Source organism: Aphelocoma coerulescens, assembly GCF_041296385.1.
Source record: "Aphelocoma coerulescens isolate FSJ_1873_10779 chromosome Z unlocalized genomic scaffold, UR_Acoe_1.0 ChrZ, whole genome shotgun sequence".
Classification (NCBI taxonomy): domain Eukaryota; kingdom Metazoa; phylum Chordata; class Aves; order Passeriformes; family Corvidae; genus Aphelocoma; species Aphelocoma coerulescens.
The window spans coordinates 57,742,712-57,753,827 of NW_027184085.1; the positions used below are offsets into that span (position 1 = coordinate 57,742,712).

General features: G+C 38.3%; 1 protein-coding gene across 1 annotated transcript; it reads right to left on the reverse strand.

Annotated features, from left to right (window-relative positions):
- Positions 1 to 653: 653 nt before the first annotated feature.
- ZNF475 (zinc finger protein 475) lies at positions 654 to 10,910 on the reverse strand. The gene is made up of 3 exons (XM_069000780.1): positions 10,839 to 10,910; positions 3,986 to 4,163; positions 654 to 805 (listed from the first exon to the last, which is right to left on the reverse strand). The coding sequence occupies exons 1-3, from the start codon at positions 10,869 to 10,871 to the stop codon at positions 654 to 656; spliced, it is 363 nt and encodes a 120-aa protein (XP_068856881.1). The 5' UTR covers positions 10,872 to 10,910.
- Positions 10,911 to 11,116: the final 206 nt, after the last annotated feature.

Here is an 11,116-nt window from a genome sequence, read left to right on the forward strand (position 1 = left end):
ATTTTTTGGCATGATCAGTTTACTGAGCTGAAGATAAATCACATGGTCAGTATCATTCTTAAGCAAGAAGAGGGCACTTCTGGGTGTTTTTAAAAAAAAACTGTGTCTGCTTCTGCCATGTGACTGGATCCCTTTATATGGGAAGGTTTCAACTGTAGCAGTCAAGGACTTCATGAGATGCAGTTACACAAGGATGTGAGCAATGGAGTGCTCCAAACAAAAAAAATCTGAAAAACCCAAAGAAAAATGAACAAGCTTAAAGGAGCTACTTGGTTTCTCTGATTAGTCAAGTTCAGCTACAGGTCCTTACACTAACCAGAGATTCTTTGAAAGAGGAAAACCAAAATTTTCAAAGAACTAATTTTTTTGTATTTGACTTTATACTTTAGTAGCAACTGCTGATTTTTACTCTGGAGACTTTTAGAGAGCACACGATACATCATTACACAACACAGTTTTGATGACCATGTCTCTCCAGATGAATTTTATTTCTCTTATGGTCTGTCTGAACGGTACGGGTGCCTGTGTGTGTATTCATGTGTATGTGCACATGCACACACACACACACATGTGTTTTATTGAGCTTAGGATAAATGTGTGTCTGTGTCTGTGTGACCAGGCATGCATTTGTATGCATGTGTGTTACATCCACTTCACTTTCCCTGTTTCGGTTTACAGGACCTCTGGTGGACGATCAGTCTGTCTGGAAGAAGAGTACGCCCACAAATATCACATGGAACTAGCTGGGCTTGGGCACTGGTCCAGGCAGCCTCATTTAAAGCATCAAGATCATAGAAACCTTTGGCTGGAAAATTAGAAAAAGAGAGTATCAGCTTTCATTCTGGAGACCCACATTCAACTCTTTATGGAAAATATTTTCAGGAAATACCTGTTGACTGAGCCTTTCAGTTTAACCAAACCATATTGCTTTTGCAAATGAAAAAGAAAAGAAAGAAGCAAAAGAGTAAAAAATATATAAAAAAGACTCTGTTTTTTGTCCCAGGGGTTGAATTAAATGAACTTCAAACTGAATCATTTTGTATTGTATGAGAGTACAGAGAAAACATCATGCTGTGTGTTATGATCTGCATTCTCAGCTAATTATTAACATCTTTGCATACATACTATTACCAGCAAATTCACTTTTTGGCTTTATTTCAAGCTCTGTTTAACGAGCATGTGTTATCTGACCATGGCAATGGGTGGGAGCGTATCGTACTTGAGAATATGCTCTTTGTACTACTCTGGACTGATGGAGTCTATGCAAGTTACACTAAAAAGTGGAGTAAATCTTAGACAAGCCTAAAACCTTACAGACAAAACCTACAGTACCTTTAAGCCACAACTTCCTGTGAGGTCATTGCACTAATGAATCCATTGTCATCTAAACACTAATCCAGCCTAACACTCCATTATTTTCCAGTGCGGGGAAGAATGGCTGCTCTGAAAACTCAGGAGCATTCTTCAAATACCCAGATGTATTTTCAAGATTTAATTTGGGTAAAAAAAACCAACTTGTTTACTTTCATCTTGAAATGGACTTTCCTTCTGAAATGGATTTTCACACAGTGTTGTTTCAAACTGATTTGCAAAAAGGCCAGGCAGGTTGCTTAATACCTGGATTTAGATCGTAAGGGTTTTCATTCGAAGTGCGTGCAGAAAAAAATCCCCATGGCTCAAATTGAAGATGTATTTGCTTCACCCTTCTTATTTGGTATGACAATATAGAAAAAGATTGGGTTTTTTTTTCTTTGAACTGTTAGCAGAGGACACTTTTTAAAAGAAAAGGATTTGTGAATTTAAAAATATTCCATGGTTTCTGTCATTGGCACATGATAGAGCTCTTCATTAAAGGCCCATACAATTTTAATATGATTCATATCCAATGGTTCACATAACCACAATAAGCCTTAGATCTCTTAATATGCCTGTTCCTAATGTTCTTTTTGTTAGAAGAGCTACCAAGTAGTGTTTCTTTTCTTGGCTGAGACAAGTATCCCCTTTGCTTGCAGGAAATGAATGTGTATTTTCTGTACTTTGGAAAGTTTATGGAATATTAAAAAAAAAAAGGAGAGGGAGAAAGAGAGATGACTTTCTCCTTGCAGGCATGTGTTAGGCATTCCACAAACAAAACACTGTGTAATGAGGGCAGTGGTTGTCTTCCTGTGACACTTGAGTTTTCAGAAAAAGATTTATGTAAGTTATAAAAAGTTTTATGTAAGCAGTTAATATTTCTGAGCTTTTTTTGAACATTGTCTATTTCATTCAACAACAGGGGTAATCCCTCCCCCTGAGCTGAGAAACTGTGAGACAAGCAGTACATGCATGTGGTCTCAAGGTCAGTTATAGCATTTACCACATGATCAAGGGTAAGTATTACAGAAAAAGAACAACACTGAGATTATTTTCTCAAGGCCAGGAGTATGAGGCAGCTGCAGGGGGAACAACAATTTTAGCTCAAGCTACAGAACCCATCAGGCTTGCATCAGCAGGCATCTAGGGACAGATGCTGGAAGCAGGTCAGTATCCCCAGAGGAACTGTGGGCACACAGCACCTCACAGGAGATGTGAGGCGCCTGATATGACTCATTGGGTAAATGAGACAATTTTCTGATTCATATCTGGGAGCCTTCTGCTAGATTGTTTTCTCAAAGAGTGGTTGTCTTTCTGCTTCCACTCCTTCAAAATAAGAATAGTGTATTTCAAAATAACCTGATTTGTCCTTTTGCATCCTCTTCTTTCACATGGAATTCTCATTTTCCCCATCTGTTTTACCATACAATGTGTAATAATTAAAAAGTGCTTAACATCTAAAAAAGCAAATACAATGAAGATGTCTTTTGAACCCATCTTTTACTGCAGATTCAACTATGCCACTTGGCATCTGTTAACCAAGTTCCAATTTGATATTATTTGAACTTTGATTATTATTTTGAACATCTGGTTAGTGTTCTCGGTGATCCTGCTCTCTCCTACATGTCTTCTGAGGATATATTTCTTTGTACTGCTGTAAACTGATATAGTGTATGACTCTTTCACAAGTGAGTTGTAGGAGACTTTGTCTACTTTTCCAGACATTAGGGGAAACTGAAGGAAATTGTGGGGAATATAAAAAAAAAGTGTGTGTGAATTAAATGCCTGTGAGGAAGTGGTCCAAACTTGGCCCAAAGTAACTCAGACCAGCTGGCAGAGCCAGGAAAAGCATCCAGCAAGAAAGGTGAAATAACTTTATGTGAGAATAGGGAAGTCCTGGGAACAGCTTCCAGGTGAAGCATGGATAGGAATTCCTTTTCATCCTGCAGTGAACATACAACCCTGGGGATACATATGGCAGCCTATCTCTGTGGGTGCTGGGAATCATCAGTGTTTGTTGATCTGAAGAAGTGGAATCTTAGAACCCACAGCACAAACATGTAAAACTGGCACAAAGAAAGTGTTTACTTTATACTACATATATTTTTTTTCTCCACTGTGTTTATATTACACTGTCTCACAATGAAAGCTTCTCAGACTTGTAAATAAAAAGGGATCAATAACATCTATGGGATGTTGACCATAGAAGAATCTGGCTGAAGTATCTCCACCTATGTTGCCTGAGGGTATTTTATTTTAATGATTCTGTGTCATGTCTGCACATTATTTTTGGATGTTTTTGCTTGTTTTAAGACATGCCTGTCTACAGTGTTAGAAGGAGTCAAAAGGTAGTGATGTAGCTGTGAAGCGGATTGCTAATCTATTTGTGTTTTGATTCAGGACATACTGACACATAGAGGGGACTGTCCCAGAAGGCATGTTCCAAAGATAATGACCACTCTTACTTCTAAGGATGGATGCTTCACAGAAGGAAAGCTTAAAACAACCTCTTGAAAGTAAACTGGAGAATGAAGTACTTGTAAACTGTTTATCTGTTGCTTTAAAATATGGTTTTCTTTTTTTATTCCTCCCACTTTTTTGCTCATCCCTCTTAATTTGGTCTGTAGCTTACCTTGCACGGTTCTGACTTCAGGCTTTTTGGGCTCTGGCCTTCTCAAGTGCTCGGGGAGGTTGTCATTCTCCTGGTGCCATTTTTTCAGGCATTGTGGCTCATGTATACTAATAGATTTTGTTCCATACTCATGGCCACCTATGTAGAAAATCACTGGTGGCCATCTTAGCACTTTTGCCTGCAAGTAACAATGGTGAAGAAGAAGAAATATTGTTGTCAATATTAATTTTGAATCAGAATGACTTTGTATGAAAGCAATCATGTAGACAAGGACCCTGATATATGTGAAATCCTTGTAACTGTTTCTTTCAGTCTGGTTTTGCTTGGATTCAGTCCTGAAGCTTGTAAGAGATACTGCCTCATTAACTGGGCACCTGGAACAGGCAGGTTTCTTCTACAGATGCTGAGCTGAAAGTTCATGTGTGTGACTAATCAATACTTAGCTGTGTTAAGTTTCATCTCCTTTATTTTCATACCTTTGAATTCAAGAAAATGCTGTCTTCACATGCAGAAACAACTCCTCTGCTTCATTAGGTTGCAATGCAGCATCCACCTTAAATGGTTGAAGCCATTTTTTACTTTCCAAGCAGAAGTAAAATGGAAAACAGCAACAAAAGCTTCCTCAGCTGAACTATTGATGTCTCATACAGTAACAGAAAGGCTCCATCTTCCATCAGAACACAGCTCAATGCTCTGTGTCCAGCCTTACTATCTCTTTTAAGGTTGACAGTGAGGACAGCTGTCCCAAGAGGTGATGGTGGCTCCTTACCCCACTTTTGCCACAGGTCAGTTAGCTGGTGGAATTCTTGGCCTTCAAAGACTAAAACCAATCCAAGATATTTCAGGATGAGGGGCAAAATAGGAACTACTGTTTGTTTTTCCCAAAGGCCTTAGTGTGAACTTTGCCAGTGACTGCAGCAAGGGCAGAACTGGACTCTAAGCACTAATTGTTTCCACACTGAAGATCTACTCTGTTCTCAGACAAAAACAGCTCAACAATGGAAGAAAAAGATTCCTTAACCTCAAACCTCACAAATACATAATCTAAGGCTGAAAAATGTAAAATTACTGTGGTATTGCAGATTATGGACTTGGCTATGTCCTTAGGCGAGTCTTGGGCTAGGCGTGGTGTCAGTACCAGCCGTGCTCCAGGAAGTAGGACAAAAACATGCTGTAGAGAAGCACTTTGAGGCACACAGATGGGTCTCGCAACCGCCAGCACTTCCTACACTTCTGACTGCAAAATACCAGTAAGAGATGAGCTATTCCCTGCCCTCCTCAAGTTAGACAGACAGCCACGCCAGACCAAATACGGGAAACCTTTCTCACTCAAACAAGAGTGGTGGGGGTTTCATTTTTTCCTCTGCTGCTGTGTAAGACAAAGCATAACCTGTTCCAGTATTTATGACTCTTTCTGTCAGCCCATCAATGTGTTCAAGAAATTCTGGGCAGCTCTTCTCACATTTATGCTACAGTCTGAAAATGTCATTAGTGGACAATCTGCATAAGATTGCCTTCCTGTATCACACATGTAATCTCACTTACATGAAAGAAATACTACTCCATAAAGTGTCATTTTGCTGGGAAAAGGTGGACTTCATCTGGAAAATTCTCACAGTGTCTTGAAATATAACATCCAAAGACAGTCTCTCCAAGGACATTTTCATCCTCTTGACTTTCAAATGGAATTTCCTTGCTATCTTTGATAACACAGTATTTTATATAAGCATATTTTCTAATATATATAAAAATATAGCCTTCTCATATTTTTAGATGAATACAGCAACAGCTGTTTTAAGAACACCTTATAATTTTTCATTATCAAATTTCACCTACTTTTTTACTTCAAGTGGTGAGCTAGAACTTGTCTGATTTTGAAGTAAGACCCTGGGTCCAGATACGAAGTCTTCTGAAAACACTTTATGTTTATTTGTGGGTTCTGGAGACCTTTAGATAAGGAGACTATAATCTAAACTCCTGAGGTCAAAGAACTCTTTTCAGTATTGCATGCCTGCTGTGCATATGGTTATACTATTTTAGAAATGGTTTCTTAAAAAATGCTAGGTGTAAAATCACTGGGAACACACTTTCCCCACTAGTTTTCATTAGCTAGGTTCCTGCCATTAATTTAAATTGTTACTTATTGGCTGGAAACTAGGAAAGAGCAATTTGATTTACATTCGGTTTGTAGGGACTCTTTATATACTAACAGAATAGGAAAAAGGAATCCTAGTACAAATGCAGAAATCTTTTCAATTAGAAATGTCTATCTTTTGTAATTTCCACAATTAAAAATGGTACAGAAACAACAGCAGAAAGTAGAATTAATTAAAAGTAATCAGATCACTCTTAGGATAGAGTTATTTTTATTCCAGAAAAATACTGAGATTGACCCATCACCACACATACAATTATATACACCAATTATTCTCTGCACACATGTTTAAAACCTGAAAGAGATTAGCCTAACAACTGGTAGTAACAGATTTTTCTTTTTTAACTGTGGAATCCAAGATACGATAAGCTTTACTTGGAATTTCTACAGCTGATGATATTTACCCTTCATTTCTTTTTATTTTCAGTGTGCCTATCCAAAATATCACATCTGGAGGCCCGCAGTTTGAAACTAAACTATTTTTGGAAACACCACAATTTTCCAACCCAAACTACTCACAGGCCAGTGGCTAGGCTGTCTGTTCACTGCTTTGTTTTTAACTTTCAAAAAGGGTTGTAGGGAAGGTCTGTTCCTGAGGATATGTGTTATTATAAAAATACCTACAAATACCTAACAGTGTAGTTAGGCTTTCCTCTGGTGTCTCAGTATTTTCTTTTTTACTCCAAGACTGCTAAGTATGTCTGCGTGACTATGAATGAAGTTATTTAGCTCAGAGGACTATGCAACTATGTATTTTCAATAGACCTGACATTACTTAAGGTTAGCCCCAGGCTGCTGTTATGGTGTTATATGAGGTCAAATCCTTCCATACTGCACAAAGCTTTTTATTTCTTCTTAAGTACACACAATAAGACTGACTTCCAAACTCCCCTACATAAATATTTATCACCCGGGACTGCACACACCTCTGCCTTTTCTTATTTGTTTAATTATCCATGTATTTTAATGGGAAAAGGGGAGGCATCCTGCCCTAGGACGGAGCTCTTGTCATCGACCTGAATTGCCCAAGGATTAGAGGCTCAGGAAAAGATTGGTACAAGCACTTAGCAGCAGCATTCTATTGTATGAAAGCAGTTGTTTCCACACATTCTTCTCCTCCAAGTAAAATGCATTTTGCATAAGGATCAGGGACAAGGTATAGCATGGTTCTCATGACTATCCGAAGCTGCACTTCCCAGCCTACCAAGTCTTTGAAACAGACACAACAGCCCTCATGATAGGAACTGTTCATATGCCTGTGTAGGAAATTTCCTTGAACAGCAAGGTAATTCTGCAAGATAATGCACATAACTAAAAATACTATTCCACTGGAAGCACTGAAATATCCAATTTTGCTCCTGATGTGCTTTCTTTTTAAATTGAGTAAGTCAGTGTAATGAATATGGCATCCGTGTACAAGCAAAGGAAGGAAGCTCAGTCATTCCTAATGATAATACTTTCATTCAAACCACCCCTTCACTGTCCATTATCAGATCTAACTTTCTATACTTGCAATTTACTTGCCAGTATTCTAGGAAGGTGTTCAAAACCAAAAAAATGATGAGCAGAAAAAGCTCATCGACTTCCCACCTTTCTTAGAATTATTCTGCACCTGAAGGAGTCTTCCCTTTACCAAGATGCTACATGGCTTTATTCTAGAGTAAAATACAACATCAAGCTTGTTTCTCCACAAATTTTCAAGATTTACGCTGTGTTAAAATGCATTACAATTCAGCAAAGGAAGATCAGTGAAACCTTTTTAGGTAGTTAACCAGATAAGAGGGAAACAGCAGATGGCAGCAGCATCTACTAGGCTTTTAAGATCAGCGTTATCTGTTGTCAAAACCCTCAAAACTCATAAACACATAGCAAGTTATTGATGCTCACTTATATGCATCACACATTTTTTTCTATGAAACAATAGAGCACAGGCTCTGTGTTACTGCAAGTCTGAGTTTCAGTAGCTCCAGACACCACTTCCATTGTTTGGAGTATCACAGCAGAATCCAAAGCAGAATTTCTGAGCTGATGTGACCCTTGAGAGTCTCTAAGCATAGGCTGTTGTTTTACACAGCCAGACATGATTAACTCAGATATTTCATTGATTCTGAGAGCGAGGCACTGGAAGAGATAGTTTACAGAGGCTGTTCAGTCTCCACCTCTAAAGGTGTAGAACTGAGAAAGAGTTTGTCAGTAATGATACTGGCCTAGTTGATGCCACATGCTAAAGCGAAGAGAACTCCAGGGCATATAGGCAGAGGCATATAGGGAGAAGTGCTTGCAGTTGTAAAGTTAAAATGCCCTTTCATGTGGTGTACCACTAAATCAGTCAGAACTTTATTTTGAAAATGAGGAATATCCAGCTTTTTAATTTAGGGCATCTTTCATTGCATAGATTTATTTGACAGTAGCATTACTTCTCTTAAATACACTTATATAAGGGCTTGGTGTTGTTTTTTTTTTTTCAGTTATTCCTTTCCTCTGATGTTTTGTTGAATCAGGACTTTAAGCAAGTACTTAAATAATTCACTGTCACAGTGAGTATGTCTGTTAAATGAGACAGGGGCTTCCCCAAATGCTTTCCAGAGAGGACCAAACCAGTTACCATTTCACTCCACTGCTAGTGAAGCACTATTTTTTAACAGAATTAATAAACAGCTGAGTAGCTGGTAAGATTAATAAAATTAAAACTCTGTGCTGGAAAAAGAGGAAGACTGTAGAGGAGACATAGACCTTGTCCCTGTTCATAGCTAATCTGCAGTTATTCCATAAGCTTAATGCTTTTCCACACCCTTCAGTGTGTGGACCTTTCAAAATGTTCAACTGGAAATGAAGATCCTCTCACAGAGAATTTAAGCCTATGGGAAAGTGGCTTCCTTTGACAACTTCTTATAATCTGCATACAACTCCTGAAGAACCCCCTTGGATCACAGGATATTTCTTTCAGTCTTCCCATCCCACCTCTGTGTTCAATGCATAACTCTATACTAGAGAACAGCTCTAAAAATAATACAATAATAGACCTCAGAGAGGTAAAATCCATCATCCCTTCCTAAAAGTCATTGTTAATAATAAAGTCCCTCAATTACAAACTGCAATCTGTACAGCCTCATTAGTTCTGCTGCAACTGATGAACTGTAACTGCTTGGAAGTAAATGAGGAAACCTGTTGTTCACAGAGAAGGAAGAACAGATTTGAACAGATTTCATTTTGGCTCTGCAGAGCTCACAGAAGTAAAAAGTGATAATAATGTTGTTGTTCAACAAGTCAGCAGATGTGAGTGAATTCACAAAGGGAGCAGATACATTGTGCAAGAGGGTAACATTTTTTAGAGTCACTGTCAGTGCCAAACCACACTCTAAACTTTTTTTTTTTTTTATGGTATTATAACTATAGAAAATTCCCCTCACCCTCTCTTTTTTAACCTACAGAATCATGTGTAATGGATTAAACTCTCTGCTTCACACCCTTGCCTTTCATTGAACAACCACCTTTAGAGCAATTACAGTTCTTTGGTAAAGAGCACAATGTAGAGTAAATAGCATTACTTTTCCTACATTACTTTTTCCTCCATTACTTTTTCCTACATTACTTTTCCTAGCATTACTTTTCCTACTTTTCCTGTGCAGTACTTTCAACTGCTTGTGGATTATGTAAAATTTGCTGATAAAAGACCTGAGGAGTGAACCTTAGTTTGCCAAAATCTATCAATTAGTGGCCTCATACAGCATAATAAAAAAAGGGTCCTGATGTCTTTAGTCTCACGTGAGCTAGGGTAATGCTATTATCTTCATTTTATTCAGCAGCTGGTAAACTAACATGTTACATACTTTGACTTCTAAAGCATCTTTAGAAATGCTCTGCATAGCATTCCATTCCTTTGCTGACTGAGAGAGCTAAATCCCATTTTCAAAACTAATGTAGGGAATCAGGATTCCAACCCGCATTTGAAAAAAAAAAAAGCCATTTAATTTGGACACTGAACCTAAATTTAGACATCTATCTTATAAAACTCCTGGCCAAAAGACAGCTTGTGCAGAAACAAATGCAGAAAAAATACTCCATTTTCCAAAACTCTGTGTAGCTTTTGGATAATGTGAATCAGCTTCTTTATTCTTGGATTCTGAATCAAATTCAGTGGAAAAAAATGTTCAGTCTTATTTATTTTGTTGTTGTTATACCCAGAGCTGCTGCCTTTGAACATGCAGTCCTCAGTAAACTCATGTTCCATGCCAAGGTTAAGAAAAACGGCAAAATATGAAAATTATATTTTGAAGTGCTAGATGCTTACAGGACAAGGAAATGTTGCATTTTGTGTTAACTAACTAAGAATACCTAATATATCCTAAAATATGTAACACCCAAACCTTGCCTAAGCTGGTAAATAGAATCTCCTAGGGAACTATATCAAGCAATGGTCCCTCTTGAGGATATAACTCTTAAAGGTCAACAGAGAACCCAACTACTCTCATTCAAAAGGAAAATAAAAATAAATATGAAGAAGTAATTTCCCTCATTCCCTTCCCAGTATTTCCCTTTTCTTTATCCTCTATTTAGCAGAGAAACATTTGCATGGAGCTAAAGGGTCCTTCTGAAAAAAAAGTGATTTTAAATTTGACGGTAAGCCAGTCTGCCCTGGAGTGCCAAACATCAAGATGCATCCACACCCTTTCACACAGCACATGCTTAGCAATTTACCTGGTCTGATACACCTGGTGCAGCCCTGCTCATTCCTTGATGGGCCTTAGATGGATCACCACTTGCTGAGCCAGTTCCAGATCTCGGTCCATTACCAGATTTATGTGCAGTAGAGTTTGGTAGACTCACACTTCGTTTTCTATCTCCTTTGCAACACCTTTCATGCACAGGGAGGCGGTCAGGAAAAAAGGTTCGGCCACAGTTTCGACAGGGCACAAACTGGGCTTGAGCACTGTAATAAGCTGCCTCATTTTTATCTGCAAGTGTATAGGAACCAT

What these genes read in the sequence shown, in the direction of transcription:
- ZNF475 (XM_069000780.1), bottom strand. Translation starts at nt 10,871, where the DNA reads ATGAGCAGGGCTGCACCAGGTGTATCAGACCAG. An exon ending in CACCAGGTGTATCAGACCAG is followed by an intron (nt 4,164 to 10,838) that starts GTAAATTGCTAA and finishes TGTTACTTGCAG; the next exon opens with GCAAAAGTGCTAAGATGGCC. An exon ending in TGAAGTCAGAACCGTGCAAG is followed by an intron (nt 806 to 3,985) that starts GTAAGCTACAGA and finishes CTAATTTTCCAG; the next exon opens with CCAAAGGTTTCTATGATCTT.